Source organism: Ammospiza nelsoni, chromosome 1 (assembly GCF_027579445.1).
Source record: "Ammospiza nelsoni isolate bAmmNel1 chromosome 1, bAmmNel1.pri, whole genome shotgun sequence".
NCBI classification, from domain to species: Eukaryota; Metazoa; Chordata; class Aves; order Passeriformes; family Passerellidae; genus Ammospiza; species Ammospiza nelsoni.
The window spans coordinates 57,759,449-57,776,998 of NC_080633.1; the positions used below are offsets into that span (position 1 = coordinate 57,759,449).

The 17,550-nt window shown below is 36.5% G+C and overlaps 2 protein-coding genes across 4 annotated transcripts in view; both read left to right on the forward strand.

Annotated features, from left to right (window-relative positions):
- NFX1 (nuclear transcription factor, X-box binding 1) overlaps positions 1 to 6,493 on the forward strand; it is a 75,681-nt gene extending 69,188 nt beyond the window's left edge. For 2 of the 3 annotated variants that reach the window (XM_059475131.1, XM_059475138.1), the window contains 2 exons: positions 1,429 to 1,530; positions 3,017 to 6,493. In XM_059475131.1, coding sequence (XP_059331114.1) covers positions 1,429 to 1,530; positions 3,017 to 3,092 — 178 coding nt within the window. In that variant the 3' untranslated portion in view covers positions 3,093 to 6,493. Of the gene's footprint in view, positions 1 to 1,428; positions 1,532 to 3,016 lie in introns of those variants that run through there. The other variant, XR_009418694.1, reaches the window with a different exon arrangement.
- SLC12A7 (solute carrier family 12 member 7) overlaps positions 1 to 17,550 on the forward strand; it is a 119,543-nt gene that overhangs the window by 5,157 nt on the left and 96,836 nt on the right. The gene's annotated exons all lie outside the window — the stretch shown is intronic.

Below are 17,550 nucleotides of genomic sequence, written 5' to 3' on the forward strand. Positions count from 1 at the left end.
GGATGGTGACTCATCCACTTCCCTGGGCAGCCTATTCCAATGCTTGGCAACTGTCTCAGTGAAGAACGTTTTTCTAATACCCAATAAAAACCTTTCAGGAATGCAGTTTAGTTTAGTGTACAAGAAGTAGTTTGGTCTGAAAATGTCAGTAGTGTGGGTTTAGAATAAAGTGCAGGAAGGGTAAAAAATTGACCTTGATGAAGTTTAAGAATTTTCATTTATTCAGGCTTATCTGCCCCCAGATAAGATGAAGAAGAAACTGGTAATGGGAAAGATGTTAACAGTGGAAGCTCTTTCAGTCTTGCAGTTAAATCATCCAAGTGAAATAAGACAAACTCAACTCTTGAAAAGTGGCTTGTTAATTCAGAGGAAATTTTAAGAGATCTTCACAACCTATTAAAGATAGTATATTTGGTAATGATTTGGGTTTTTTTTTTTTTTTCAGTTAGATGCCTTTTGAAAAGATCTTGCTTGGACTTTTTTATTTTTTCCTGGGTGTTGGAAGTTGTTTCCAGATTAATTTTTTTTTATATATATCCTTCTTCTTTCTCCCGCCTTTAGGCAGAGTTTGCCAGCTGAAGTTGAGTGTGATTCACAGCCTAAAATATATCAGTATACACACTGAAGTACATTGTCCTCCTATACTGGAGAACATACTGCTCTGTAACCATAGCCGTGGGATGACCCTTACACTGCAGATGGGACAGGCACAAGTGTGGTGGCAATCACATAATAGATTGTAATTAGCATGGAGGACAGAAGAAGCTGATTTTCTAATTTGCCCACTCTAATGCATAGTGGTTTTTTTCTGATCTGATTCGCCTGGAACTGCTTACAAGGAAGAGGCAGTGTTGTTTGAGGGAGTGCCTTTTAGCAGAGTGCTGTGATCAATGACTTCTACATTATTTACTGCCAGCATTTGAGAAGGTGATCCAAAATTTTAGATATAGTTGTAAAGATTCTTTGAACTGTGTTCTTGTGGTGCTGAGTTAAGCTATTAAGTTGTTCCTTCTGATTTATATCTTGTTCTTTGAAAGAACAGATATGTTGCCCTAGAGTATAAGTATCCAGTTTTGCTATTTTAACAGTTGATCATTTAGTGCACTTCATAGTGGAAAGGAGTTGTGGACCTCACATGTGGAAAAGAAGTCTGGATACCAAAGCTCAAATCTAGTAAGCTGCTTCTGCATCTTTTATAGACAGCAGTGAAGAGACATTTAGAATACTGGATAGATTTTTGGTAATGAAAATGTATTTTTTGAGATGGTGGTCTCCATGGCTGGAAAATTAAATATTTGAATAGACAATTTAAGAATACAAATGTGAGCTCTGATACCAAAATTGCTACTTACAAATATTACTCATTCCCAACTTCTTAATGAGTATGATTTCCTATTGAACTAAATACTCTTTCTTTTATTTCTTTAGAGGGAAATCCATTTGTCCAAGCAATACCTTAACTTCTGTGCTAGATAAAGAAATGCAGAGCAGACCTGCACCTCCTTTTCTTCGTTACAAGCAAACAGATAAGTAAGGAATTTGGATTTAAAACCTTATTCTTCAGTTTTGTGCTGAGTTCCCCATGGAACATATTCCTGAGCTTCAACTTCTTATGCTCTGTTTCTGCTTTTTTCCCTTTTTTCTGCTTTGGAGCTTGCAGTATGCATTAAAATGTTCTTTCCACAGACGTAACCATGAAATGAAGTGATAAGAAAATGTGAGATTGGCTGTGTGTTATAGGGGTAGTAGCATAACAAATATTATTTGGGTTTAAAATTATTTTAAAATAAATATTAGATAGTTGGGAAGAGAGTGCTCATTTGGAGGTTTGGGATTCTGTTTTTTTCTTTTACCTTTATCCAGTGTCTTACTGGCATAAAATGATTTATTTGGACTGGTACTAAATGTATTTTTCTTGTGTATATATGACTGCACAGTTGATTAAAGGTGACCTACAATTTTTGTCAAATAGTAAGAATTACTGAATATAGGGTATATAAGGCATCTTGGTGAATAGTCTTAAAAGGACAGTCTTTATGTTGTATGACCTGCCAGCTTCAGATACTTGTAGTTATCTCGTAGTTACAATTTTTTTTTTAATGGGTGGCTTTTTATTTGTTCGGGTTTTACCTTTTAGAAGTGTTTTCCTCCCAAATTTTTTGCAGATGAGCATCTGAAGTTATGTTCAAGTACCTTTTGCAGAAAGGGACTGCTTAACGTTGCAGTAACTACTTTTGGTAGGTGCTGCTGGAATACAAAGTAGGCTGTTCTGAAAAAATTTAAATTCTTTCAGAGCTAAGCATCTAGAGCAAAACATATTTTTAGAAGAATTGCTTAAGGTGTAACTCAGTGTCAGTTTTTAATAGGTTGATACTGTCTGTTTCTACTTCTGTGGGATTCCTGTCTTCAGTGACCATAATTAATGCTAAGGAGTTATGTAGCAAAATTAAATAGAGGGTCTTAGCCATTCATTTTTCATTACTAGAAGTAAAGTTTCTTTAGAAATTCTTAATTCTACAAAATCTTTTGGAAGATCTCGTACTGTCTTACTGAAAAAAAATCTTTACAGTGTTTGGATTTGCTATGACTGTATATTTTGTGTTACTCTTGCTTTTGAAAGCAAGCAGGTTTGATCATCAGCTCACTTTGGCAGTATTTATTTTGCTGTTTCCTTTAAAAAGGCATTTTGAACATTTAGTCTTCAGTACAGTATCATTTTAGTAATAAATATTACTGGTAAATTACATTTTCTGGTAAAACCCCAAAAGGCATTTAATCCATTCAGACACATGTTGATGTACATTAATTTAATCAGTCATATGTTTTTGTAAAAATTCAGTAAACAAAGGCTTTCTGGAGCATTAAGATACTTTGATTAAAACTTAGTTTAAAACTACATGCTATTGACCAATGCAGTGTGTATGTGCACACTGAGATATTATGGGAGTTTGTGATTCAGTTTACCTTGTATCTTTTTTTTCCATGCATGTAATGTCTAATATTCTTGTAATTTCAGGACTAGTGGAAACAGTGGTTTATCCAAACCATTAAAGGAAGAGCCAGTAATTGACTACTTTGATGTCCAGGACTGAAGTGATTGATACAGAATCATTCAGATGAATAAGAATCACATAGATTGTGATACAGAAGCTTAGAGGTGGAAATAATAAGTCATTGTGTGAGGTGCTTTTTGATTATCTGTCAAATGACTGGTTGTTCAGCATATTCATAATTTAACATCTAAAGTTAGCTAGATATGCTAGATTAAAAAGTTAAGCATTTCAACAGTTTATGTAACTGCATAATACCTAGTAGTAGTATGAGTTTTTTAAATCTGGGTTTGGTGCAGTTTTGTATCTAATGTGCAGCCAGAATAATTTAGATTTTCATTGATGACTTTGAAGCAAGAGAACTGATGCAGATATATTTTTGGAATATTAAGAACAACAATAAATCTCAAGTATTTATTTTGATGTATCACACACAACTCAAAAGGGACTAGAAATAATCTGTGATAAAAACACTGATTGGGATATTCTTAAAGTATATTAATGTTTTATTAATTCACTTTTGTGTTATTTGTGTTAAATTTGAGAATTTGAGTTAGTCTTCTACATAGAAAGAAATACAAAATTAAAGTATAAATACATACATAAATGCCTATTTAGAACACAGAATTGCTTTGGAATCTGAAGAATCAGTATTTGGGGAAGGTAGGGAATTAAAACTTACTCTAATGTCAAATTTGATGTGTTTAAAAAGAAAAACAAGCAAAAACAAAGAAAAAAACCCAAACTAAACAACAACAAAACCAACCCCACAACATGAGATTACTAATACTACTACTTTTTTATTCAAGACCTTGAACAAAATCAAACTTCATATATTATTTTGGTGTTCTGTGCATGATTTTGTTGTGGTTTATATTTTTTTCTGTACTGTGCAAGTATAAGATGAATGTGTGAAGTTTGGTTTTAGTATGTTATGAATTTGTAAAATTTATAAGTCCAACTGCCTAAGCTATTTGGCAATGGAAAATCTTTTTTTTATGGGAAATGCCATTAACAAAATGGGATGACAGTTTAAACACTGAAAGATGCCTGAGTGTTCTCATGATGGTGGATTGTTTCCAGATCTTGATTTAAGATAGGTGAGTAGCTCTCTGGGAGAGGAGATTGTAGGTCTGATCAGAAGAGGTGGTACAGCTCTGAATTGGAGTCATATCTGTTCTCCTGAGGAGAAGGTCTTTTGTATTAATAGCTTTAGGAACTCTGACGCTGATGCACTCTGATTCTTATTCCTTGTGGCTGCTACGTGTAATACTTGAGGTGAGTCCCCTATACAGCATAGGAGGCTGATGATAAAAAGGGGCTCACTACGTTGTAGTGTGAAATTTGTTGCCAAAAAATTGAAAGCATTTACTCATGCTTAGATTCACGTAGAGTTATCATATGACCCTGAGCCTTAACTATGAAGCCATTCCATGGCTACATTTCAATTGAACAGCTCATGAAACATGGAAGAACAAGTAGAAAACTCACAAACCATACCTGTCCCCCCAGATGTTTTAAAAATAAAATGCTTCCTGTTATTGTATATTTTTGTAGGAGTTTATTATTTCACATTTTTAAAAATGCAGGCTTAAATGGCACTAAACATTTGAAGTGTTTCAAGTAAAACAGGTACCTTTAAGAGTGTTCAAGCTTTACATTTGTATGTAGTGATTTAAATTTATTTTACTTTTTTTATATACTTTATGAGCAGAAATGAAAATTAAATCATTATGTCTTGCATTGCCCTTAATTTCTTAAACAAATTATTGTTTGATTCTACAAGGTATGTTGCTAAATTCAGCTGAAGAAATAAGTTACTTCCAGGAATGTATTTCTTCAATCCCTTCCGTGTGAGGACTGTATCTGTACCAGTGCTTGCAGACAAGCGCTGTCTCAGTGTGGCCAAACAAGGGCTATTCCTGGTTTTGAAACTCAGAGCTATGTTAATATAGCACTGACTTAAAGCTAGCAAGACCTCTATTAAGAATGTGTGTAGTTAAGCCACAAAGGTAGGTTTGAGACAGGAGCTGGCCACACATGTCCAATGAACTGAGTCAGATGCATGTATACTGGAGCACACACAATTGGTTTAATGTAGGTAGACCTAACATTACAAAAAATCAAAGTGGTTTAGTTGATAATAAATAGAATAAAGCTGAAGCCTACTAACTATTCACAGATTCACATGAATATAGCCAAAACCATCACATTTGTGCCTCTGATTTGAAATTTAAAACCTAAAAGGTTTTTGTGGTATTATTTTCAGCTCTGTTTAGTGGAATTTTTATCAGATTATGGCATAACATAAAAGCTCAACAGCTTTGGTGAGACACACTTCAGCAGTCAATTTGCCACTGCTTGTAATAAGAAAATGGAAGTAATCTCAGTTTCTCAAGCTAAGATTAATAATTATTACTGAATGTGTTCATACTGAGAAGTCATACTTCTTATCGTTTGCTTCTTAACTATGTGAATGTTAAAACATTTTTATAGAACTATATGTCCCACATATAATCATGGCTGTGGGATCCATACCTGTAGTAATGAAGCAGTTCACAAGTACTGAATCTTTTTATTTTTAATTCATCTTAGTAACTTGGTTAAAAATATGGTACCATATGTTTCCCCACGAAAGTGATTTTCCCTTGGAGCTCAGCTACATAGCCTTACGAAGGAATTCAGCAAAGGTTAACAGTGGCGCTGTTTCTGTTTTGTTTTGCTTTTGCTGCAATGTATCAGTGACTTTCATATGGAATATGGAATAGTAATAAAGGCTGGAAATTTGATATATGTGATAATTTAGCTTCATATTGCACGTGTGCCTTGTGGAAATACTTTTCAAGTAGCTATTTTTTAAATCTGAGCTGGCATTTACACCTTTTATGTAATAGAAGAATAAGTAGATAAAAGAAATTTTTGCATCAGTGAAGGCAGTGGCAAAAATCATGGTGATATCACTGTAACTTACAACTTCAGCTTCAGTATGCTAGCAATTTTCCACAACCCTAAGAATAATATTGTCTCCTGTAAATATATTTGGACAAACTACTTCTCAGTAAGCATCTTTTGAAATAAGTTATGTGATACCAGGTGGAATTCCTGCAACTTCATGAAGTGCTTTTAAAATAGTATTTAAAATAGGCAGATAGTTTGGCATTTGGGCTCTGCTGTTACCTGTCTGTGTAGCTTAAAATATTTAAAGTGCTCCGAATATTCAGTATTTGAGTTTAACATAAAATTGTATAGGATACATGAGTAAACTTCAAGATCACTTGTTTCTATGGCAGCTTTTACATTATCTGTCTCAAAATGAGCTAAGTAAAGTTTTTCTACAACACTTGTCATTTGTTGAAAGATCTATATTTAACTGAATTTTGTCAAGTTACTGATGTAAAATTGCTTTCTTTACAAACTCAAAATAAATCTAAACTTAAAATTCAGTGCTTTGGAATTGTTTGCAAACTTCATCTTGGTATTCAAGAGTTGGAAGACTGAGACATCACAGAGAAACAAGTGTAAAGATTTAAATGGACATTTGGGAAGTTCCTTTTCCTCAAATTTTTAAATAAAGTATGTGGTTTCCTGGATTTGAAATGATTTTTAAATTAATGCTGTGTGGAGAATGAAGCAAGTAAAGAGGGCTCCCCAGAAAATGGAGAGTATGCTGCCTTCTTGGAATTCAGAGGTACAGGAGAGACGATTCTGGATAGAAATGTGCATTTTGGTTATATGAAAAACCTTTTATTATGTCAGCCTAAATGCTACTTGGCAGTAAAATATATTATTGTAACTTACGGTCCCTTCATTGTTGTTTGTTCACCATTAAGTGGTAATGGTGACTGTAAGGCAGGTGGGAGGAGGGGAAGTGAGGATAATGTAGCATTAAAGTTCTGTGGGCATTAGATATAAGAAACTCAGGATGATATATGGGAGGTGGAGGGATGATATAAGAACTCTGCCATCATAGTTTAGTATGTGACAGAAAGATTCAAAAAGCAAGCAGTCTGAAAGTCAGAAGTTTGAAGTGATTTGAAATAATTTGGCTCCTCCCTAAACTTCTAACCCAGGTCATGCATTTTCAGCAAAAGCCTGACCTGATATTTCAGATGAAGTGCAAGATGGCTCATAGAAATTCAGGGAAGTAATCTGAGATTTAAGAGTCTTGAAAGACAGACTAAAACCTTTTAGCTTGCTACTTCAACTGCCTTTAAGTTTGGACTTTAATTTTAGGATATTTTTGGAGGATGAGGATGGCATGTTGCAGGTGTACAAGCATTGGAAAACATGTTAACTGGAAATCTTTGCCTGAAAAAAGTGCCTGCACTTCAGTTTGGTTTGTCATGGACTAGAGGGAGACCAAATACATTTTCCTTGTCAATGTGTGCAAATGGCAGCAGAAGAGACAATTGGTTTTGCTTTCTGTTCACTTTTCCATGTTTGGAAAAGGTTTAGATAGATACTATTGTTCAAATATTGTGTTTCAAGTATTGTAGCCTTTGTAGATACTGAATTCCCAGCAGAAGCCTTCATATTTATCAAATGCTGTTCTCATCCTTTACTCAAATGCTGAATTCCTAAGATGTTTGATGTGCAAATTTTTATGTCTATATATTTACTACTCAACCATAAACCAGATTATTAGTGCAATGAGAAAGAGCTTATGTGGAGAGGCTGTACTTTGGACGCTCCTGAGCTTTAGACCAGGTTTCTTAGTGTTTGTGATCTCAAGATTTTTGAAAAAGCAGTGCAGTGTCTTCAGCAGATGGAGAGACCATGTTGATACTGTTCTATGAGAAGCAAGGTCCCAGAAGGATTCTAGGAATATTTTGTTATTATCCATTGATAATAATGCTGTTTCAAGCATAGTATTTTAATTTTGTTTCTAAGTCAAGGTGTCTAATTTAGAATTTCTGTGGGAAATACATGTCTCTTTCAAAACAGAAAGTTATTTTTATCACGGAAAGAATCTTTTTAAGAGCACAGATCAAGGTATATCACCTTTCTGATATTTCAGACAACCCTTTTACCAGTTTTTGTGCCATTATGAGCTATGGCTGCCTTCTTTGGAGTTCTTTTCAGTGAAAGGAATAGGGGCAAAATACGTCTGTTGTGTAGAGCTATGCTTGCCCTTCTCAACTTTACTTTTTGTGAAATGTTCAGGAACTGCCCCCTTGTAAATGGTTTGGTTTTCTGATGGATCTAATGTGTGCTTACTCCAGCATCCAATCATCTTACTACATTCACATTTAAAGTGTAGAAAATGTATTCTAGTCAGAGAACTAGAGGGCTTAATTTGTAAGGAGATGTAGGAAACTAAACTAAAAGCATCAGCACAAAGAAAAATCTGTCTTAATAGAACATTTTTTATATGCTAATCAAAAGGCTGTCTTTCAAAATGTGTCTGTAGGGTAAGTTAGCGTTTTACTAGGGAGTGTTACTTATAAATCTAAGTTATAGGAAATAGAAGCTATGGTGAAAACTGTTGGATGTTGGATAGTCACTTATCTAACAGTACAGTCAGGAAAGTACATTCTGTCCATTCAAGGTACCTAGACAGCTTACCTGTTTTTTAACAAGCAATTCAAGGAATTTCCAGAATTTACTCTTATCACAGTAAGTTAGACACCTCTTACAAAGAAATGATGTTTCAGGAAGTACTAATTAAAATCTTCAGTCAGTTCAGTAACTCGTGGTGAGTACTGACTCAGGTTGGTGTTTAAATTCAGTATGCTGGCATCAAATAAATAGGTGCCAAATTTTATAGTTAAGCGTGATTGCTTAGGAAGGACAGTTCAGCAGCTTCAATTAGTCTTTTACAATTTTAATTATATTCTGTTGAAGTAGGCAATGATTAAACAGGTATTGGGTTGAAATATCAAATCATTAATTTTTATGTATATTGTATTTTTGATAACTTTATTAGGCATTTAAGGAGTGTATGTCTTGGCTGTCAGCTGATTACCGTTACTTACTAAGTGAGTAATGTACTTACTAAGAACTGATAAAGCCCCATATATAGTTAACTTTTTAGTCCATGGTTTTCCTGCTTCTTCCAGCCCTGTCTATGAGAAATTATCTTAATCTTCAGCCTAAATGTGTACAAAGCCATGGACCTAAAATAGAATAACCTAATGCAATTGTACAGGCTGGAGCTCATTGTCTTGATAGCAGCTTTATGTAAAAAGAACTGGATGCCTGGGCATCCTGGTGGACAGCGAGTTAACTGTGAGTTAGCAGTGCATCCTTGTGGCAAAATCAGTCATACACTCTGCCCTGGATTGTAAGCACAAACACAGCAGGTCATAGGAAGTCATTACTCTTCTCTATTCAGCACTTGTGAGATGATTTGTGTAATACTGGGTCCAGCTGCAGGCTCCACAGTACAAGAAAGACCTTGACTGAAACAACTCAAGCAGAAGACCACCGAGTTGGTCAGGAGGCAGGAATACATGATGTGACATAATGGAGAAGTCGAAGGCACTGGATTTGTTCAGCCTCAGAAAGGAGAATACTGAAATCCTTACTTCTGTCCACAAATACCTAACAAAATGTATAGAAAAGACAGAGCCAGAGTGTACTGTAAAAGGATGATGGGAAATAAAAGTTGAAACATGAGACATTACTATTTGATACACATTTTCCCGAGGAAGGTGGTAAAATACAATATGAGTTTAGTCAGATATGTTACAGAATTGTCTTCTGGGAAGACATTAAGAACTCAACTGTATGAGATCCTGAATAGCCTTCTTTAACTGGACATGCTTGGAGCAAGAAATTGGGCTACGTCACCTCCCTGAGGTCTCTTCCAACCAATACGATACAGCAATTCATGGCCAACCTAAAGAAGCTATGCTTTTGACTCAGTTTTGTCCCTGAGCTACATTTTGTCTTTTTCAAAAAGATTATGATTGGTTAATTGATAGAAGAGGTAATTGTGCAATCACATTGAAGTGTTCAATGCTCATAGCTTGTTGATGGTTGTTTTGTGCCAAATTTGATAGCTCCTAATCTTTTGCAGTTGTTTATTCTGATACAGCTTTTGTACTCTTCTAATGTTTCCCATTCAGGGCTTTTTACACATTTATGGGTAAAATATCTTCTTGTAGAACAGGAATGAAGGGAAATCAAATTTTCATGTTTTCCTATGACCTATAAGCTGTGTATGCAATGTTGTAACTCAGTTATGATAAGGCTGTAATTTTTCAGTTGCTACAGTGTTTGCAGATTTTCACTCTTATAGTTAAATTCGAATATTAATTTTGGGGATAAAAATAAGAGCAGCAAATGTTAATATTTATTCATTCTAAGTGAATGAAAAAATTATTTTCATTCACTTATTTATTCATGACATTTCTTTGGATCAAAGAATGTATAAAATTGAAATAATTTAGAAACACATTGGCTTGAAGAGAGCTCTAATACTCTGAGATCAATGAGGCATTCTTTAAGTGTTAGCTGATATTTGATTCCTTAATAAGGACATACTTTTAATGGCCAGACAGTTTCTGTCATCAAAAGCTAGCTGAAGCAAAGTCAGTTTATTTTGTGAAATGGACATCTTACCATCTATATCAAGAAGATAGAAAAAGGGCTTGTTTTCAGAAGCAAAATTATGTGTAATTATTGTAGTGATAGATGTTTTCCTCTTCACATGAATGTAAACTAAAAACTGCTACCCTGTAAAATATTTTTCAAAACATTATCCAGGTCTATAAATTAAAAATATATATATGTGAAAGAAATGACTGTCAATAAAAACTAATTTAAAACTATGCACATTTAGAGGTAAGACTTTCCCTTTTTTCTACTAATATCACAGCTGAAGAGTGCAGTTTTGGAATTACTCCAAAGCACAGTGGCTGTAATCAGGTACTGGTTCCTCTTTGGATGTTCAGGTCAAATTCAGTCCACCAGTAATGTCAGTAATATTCTTTACCTGCTCTAGGTATTAAGACTCTCTGATTGTCACTGTGTGGGAAGTTTGGCCATTGCAGGTGCAGACTGGGAGTATAGACCTGTATGAATCTGTGACAGGAGTAGTTTTAGGAAAACAGATTGGGCAAGAGAGAGAAAAAGACATGGACTCAGAACATAACTGGTGGTTTTAATTTCAGAGTTCCTGGAAGATCTTACTATACCTAGCAGTCTTTTTGTCATACAGATTTCCAAAACTATGGAGAACACTGGAAGAGTATGGGTATGATTGATTTCTTGATGCTTGACAATAAGAAGATAGTAAGGAAGGCAGCATACGTCTCTACCTCTGTAGATGAAGGTGAAAAATGCATATTTTATGATTGGTTTTTCACAAATATTAAAATGAATATTGTATGTGTTATGTTAAAAAGTTATACTGTATTAATCCTTTTCAGTAGTGTATTAAATATAGTTTTAGGCTATAACATAATATTAAAATAAAAGCTTTGTGATGTAAGATACTTTTTTTAACTAGCTCGAGAAATTCTTCACACGGCGATAACAGCAACAAGACACCTAAATGTCCAAGAGAAGAATTATTGCCCCTTTATCGGAAAAGACAAGCTTTCTTCCACCTCCTTCTTGTCTTTAAGGCACCAGCAGTATTAAGGAGGAGAAGTTGACAATAACCAGAGAAAACCCTTTGTTTGAAAAGAATTTTTGAATCATGTATGAGATATATGAATATGCAACAGGCTATTGCTTTTAAGAGTTAATCCTTTGTTAGCGAGCCATGCTTCAAAGAGGAAAGCATCCAAACATACGTAATTCTTTGCTTTTATTGTCCTTTATTGTCCTAACTCTGATTGTCCAAGTTCTTATTGCTCCAATTCGTATTACTGTCTTTATAACCATTTTATTACTATTAAACTTCTAAAATTTTAAAAGAAGTAATTGGTGTTTTTCACATGAATGACATGAAACTGGTGTGGAGTCATATGCATGGTATTGTTGATCTTGGCTCTATAATTTAGACCCAGAAAAGAGTCTAAATTATAAGATGGCCAGGACAAAAGCAGTTTGGGCTGATATAATGAGTAAGAAAGCAGGAGGAGTAGCATATGTTCTCACGAACAAAGGTATTGTCATTCCAGCAGCCCAGGAGTTCATGAGGTATTCAGAGAAGATAGTGACATGGAATGCAGAAAATGTTGCTCTGGCAATTTCTGCTAAAAGGACAGAAAATCAGGCTTTGCTCTGTTTCTGGGAGGATATTGTCTCATAGTGATGAGAAAAGAGCAGGACAAAATGAGGAAAGGGATGCATAGTCAGTAGTATTCCTGAGCATTTTGCAGGCAGGACAGCAACCAACAATATATTTCAAAAACAAATTAAGCTGGCCCAGGCATTTGGGAAGTATGGGCAGACATTCTGGTGGCACACTGAGGAACAAAATAGCTTGAAATAAGAATGGGAGATTAGGCAAGCATGAGCTAATGACTGAAGACTTTGATAAATGGAGAAATATAGGTGAGTTATGCTTGAAGCATGCTTACGAAGTTCATGATTGCACCAAAGGTGAAGAGGTTTTGCATGGTAGACATGGAAGAGGGGAGAGATTGGGATGATATATTTCTCCAGACTCTTTACGTGATGTTTGTTACACTTCAATGAGGCACCATTGGTGAAACCTCCCTTCCTTGCCAAACGTGAGGTGGACGCTCAACCAGAGTCTGGCCTGCTTTGAAGTGTAAGCTAAATCACAGAGGTGTGGATGGGAATATACTACACTAACAATTTTGGGGATTTTAGAAGTTCATTTCACAGTGGACTCTGTGTTCTGACAGATTAGCCCAGAAGAATGCACAAAGAACTTCTTGGGTCAAGTACCAGAAGACTTTCTGGTTTTAAGGTGGACAGTGTGTTAGCTAACAGCATGGAGTTACAACCTATCAAGAAACAGATAAATCATTTAGAGGGAAAATTTTGTTTATTCTTAAGACTAATGAGTCATAGAGGACCAGTGAATTCTGTTTGATTATCACTTGTCCTCTCACTGTAGATATAAATTCCATGCTATTCTTGGAGAGCAGCCAGAGATGACAGAATGGATCCTCTGTTATCTCTGTGAGATACTGTTCCTTTCACTAAACATTCATATGTTCCTGTGGTTATAAAATATCACTTACAAAAGATAGTAACTTAATATTTTCACTACTATTGATAAACCCCATGTGATTTTAATCTATTGAGATTTCAGTTCTAAGGCCAGACACAGTGGTTGCTCAACAGCTTGTTCAGTTTTCAATGCAGATGAGTCCAATGCTAGAATTAACAAATTCAAAAGACTGCTCATGTTTTGGATTGTCCTCATGGCTTTCTATTTGCTGTGCAGCATGGTAGAATTGTGCCTGGACTTCTGGTATTTACAAGACAACAGAAAAGAAGACAAATAGTACTGTTTGAATACACAGTGAAAGGAACCCCAGGACAAATTCCTCACTCTTATTACTGGAATGAGAGAACAGACATTTGCACTCAATTACAATCCTATTAAATTCTTTAGTTTTGCTGCCATGGGTAGCAACCCTAGTAACCATGCAGTATAGGCTACAACAGTGGTCTGGGCCATCTTGAGGCTGAAAAGCCAGACTGTCACACAAGGAGACCTGTATGTTTTCCAGAAATCCTTATGGGACCTGAAGGGCTTCTCATAAAACGCCACATGAGCTGAGGTCATGAACTGAATTTCAAGTTTCAGTCTGAGAATGTTAGTTGTGGGGAAGCATCCTTTACACACAGCTGTCACGGACATTCTTTCATAAAAATCCTTTCTTTTAGGATTTTTCCTCTTCTGGGAAGCTGAGGCCCCAGAAAAAAAATATAAACAATTATTATGTGCTGCTGTGGAATGTAACAGGTGCATCTGTGATTGGTCTTCTGTGAGTGTTTGGATTTGCTGACCACTCACGGGAGAGTTTGTCCTTGCTTTCTGCCTGGACACAGAAATTTGTTATTAGATTCCTATTCTATTCTTAGCTTAGCAGCTTCTGAACTTTTCTTTTTATTCCTTTTAGTATAGTCATAATGTATTATATATCATGAAATAATAAATCCAGCCTTCTGATCATGAAGCAAGATTCTCGTCTATCACTCTCACCCTGAAAGACCCTTGCAAAGCCATGTGACACACAGCTGTGTGGGAGATGACAGCTTGTCATCTAATAATAGTTGTGTTGGAAGCTTGTGATTTTGTTTGATGTTTCAAATGAAAAGGCTAAGAAGACTAAGAATGAAATAAAGACTGTACTGTTAGACCATGATTACTAATTATCACAGCATAATGACTGTGGAAACAGCAAGACCAAGGCTCTGGGTTGCAGTCTACAGACACATGGTCTGGAGACTACAGTTACAGCTGGAAACCCAAGGGTGCCAAAAAAAAATAGTGAGGTTTTTGCAGAGCTGAAGATCATGGTTGTTATTGGGTATGGAGGAGTAGCAGGCAAGGTAGAAGGCATAAAAATGCTGATGTTGCAAATACTCTTGGCCCAGCAAAACATACAACATTGTTACAACAAAGACTTCTCATTAGTTAAGGCTAAAAGAACCTGCATCTTTAAAGAGAGAGTTTATGGCAACTGTAAGTCCCAGAAGTGTAAACTGCATTTCTGAGTCTGCTGGGTAGTGGACGTGTGTCCTTCTAGGAAAGAAGTTCCTGGAAGGAACACCCTGGATATAGTGCTCACTAGAACAGGGGGCTATACCCACAAGTTTACAATGACTCTATGTCTGCCAGGAGACGCCACTGGCAGCATACATTATTTCTGAGGGGGTATTTAAAAGCTCAATGTTACTTTTATACCCAAATGTACCAGAAGAGGTAGAGCAGGAGGCATCTGTGGTGGATATGCAGCAATGTGAATGGCACATCCAGGTGTTTGGAGCTAGGCAATATGTAGAAGAATACAGATTTGTCCATTTAGGCTATAATTTAGGTATCATTACTGAAATTACATGAAATATTTCAACCACTCATGCCAACTGTTCAAACCTGGTGCTTATGTTCAGCTTCATCTTGAAGCTCTCAACACGTACCATCCTCCATATTCTTCCACTACTAATTTAAGCAGTATGAAAGCAGAGAGAGTTTTAGACTGCATCAGTACCTCTCCTACAGAGTAAATGAGTTGTGGTTTTGATCAGATTTTCCTCTCGGCTATCATTACTATAAAGGAAGTTGAAAGTATAGGACGCAGGACTGTTGTTCATCTGCTGCTTTAACCATAGACAAAAAGAGATACTTTTTAATTGAGCTAAATGATGGTAACAATAACCTTTGTTTTGCTGAGAGTCTCACAGGACTTAGAGAAGTGATGGATCTGATGTATGTAAATTTGTGCAAAAGAACTGCCTCACAAACTGGGGTGATCTGTGCATAGGAAGGTCATATTGATTGATATCTCCTTGCCCGAAGAGCCACTGCATGTTAATTCATAGTGGGAGAAAGTGTTGGGGTATTTTTAAGCCAAACAATCACCATGAATCTCCCAAGACCTCCTTCCTCCTTTCTCATGATGAAAATTATCACAGGATTAGGGATGTCAGAAAGTTACTTAGGGCAGGAAATTTTTGTGCTGTACTTGTATTACAGGTGATAACTGTCTATAAAGACATATTGCCAGCTGTGCTTATCACATGAACCTGCAGCTAATGTAAATGTGAAAGTAATTTGCCCAAGCTGCAGACTGATGTCTGGGAATGTTTGCAGAAGCACAAGGCCCTGGCTGGCTGTTAAAAAGCAAACTTAATTTGCTATGATTTTTTCATGAGAAATGAAAAGTTTGCAAGGAAAACATCAAATATAAAAATGCTAAAAAAGTTAAACATATTATGGATTGATTTGTAACCTAAACAAAAGCCATACTTCATTCCCCTGTCAAAATAGACAGAGAAATGTTTTTAATTACATAAAGTGTGTGCAGAAAACTGAGTCTTCCAACTCTTATTTAGTACCATTTACATCATACTCAAGTCCCACACTATTCCATACAGCCTTATTAACCACTTTCCCCTTCCCATTCTTTGATATAATACAGAGAGATTATTCCCTTAGTCTATAGACCACCCCTGCAAAATGTCTATAAAATATGTTTAAAATGTCTGTTGAATTCATTTAGTCTGTTACTTTGGGCTCTATTTCTTGCTTCTTGTTACTGGGCATCAAAGCTAACTCAGGTCAAGTCACTGCTTCCTGTAAAGCTTCTCCTCCATTGCCTCAGGTGGTTTCTGCTGTAATTCCTGTACCACACAATTCAAATCATAGTTTACAACAATGTAAAGGTATATCCCTTACAATCTCCATCCCTAGTCATTTTGGGCCAGGTTATAGTGTTTTTAACATTCCATGAACTCCTCTCCTTGTCCCCAGCCTGGCTAACAACAAAGGGTTCCCACTAGAGTCTGCTGTTAGTGTAGTCCACCTCACAGTCCTGCTTGCGCTGCAGGAGATAACTGCTTCACCATGCTCTTTATTGTAGGCTGTGAGGGAATCTCTGCCACCCCTGCTCCAGTGTGGGACCACACCCATGGGAGACAGTCCTTAAAATTGTCCAGTGTGGGGCCTTTGCACAGGTTCCAGTTCTTTGCTAACTGCTCCAGCAGGGCCCCCCATGAGGTCACAAGGCCTTGTCAGCAAACCTGCTCCAATCACAGCATCTCATAGGGTACTGCCTTCAGGCATTCACCTACGCAGGCATAGGGTCCTCCATGGGCTGCAGGTGGGTCTCTGCTCCATCTAGACTGATTCATGTCATAGTCTATTCAGCTGAAGTTCACACTGGAATTCCACCTGTCCAGTATAGCAACACAGAAACAACAGTAACACCCTGGCCATCTGCCAGCCCAGGTATATCACTAAGACTGTTATAAAAATGTTTCCAGGTACAATACAGCAATACAGGGAGACGATAAGCAGTACAGCAATATAGGAAGCAGCAAAAGCAAAAAACATCCACTAATGAGCACTAGACTAATTAACAGTCATGGAAGGGAGCCCCATGGCAAGAACAGGAGCCTGCTGATTACCAGCTAAACAGTACTAATAGCTATAAATTCAATTTAGCACATTCCAGTCAAATCTATCTTTATCTTAAACACTTTGTGCCTCACATTGGGAGCCAAAAAGCTCTGTTGTGGCTTAACCCCAGCCAGCAACCAAGTCCCCCGCAACTGCTCACTCACTCCCCTACCAGTGGGATCAGGGAGAGAAATGTACAGGTAAAAGCTAGAAAACTCATGGGTTGACATAAAGACATTTTAATATGGAAAGCAAAAGCCATGTATACAAGCAAAACTGTGGAAACTGAGAGCACTGGGAATATTTCTCTCTCTGCTCTAGGATGTCCTGACCCCCAGGGGAGCACTGACACCCTTATTCAGGGAGAAAGTTTCCTTGACTTCAAGATAGACTAGAATCCACAAAAGTGTGAAATAGATTATAGAGAGTAGTGTAGGTGTATCACTTGGTGAGAAATTTAAGTTTTAGGATTTTTAGTATGTTGGGGATGGAAGCAAGATG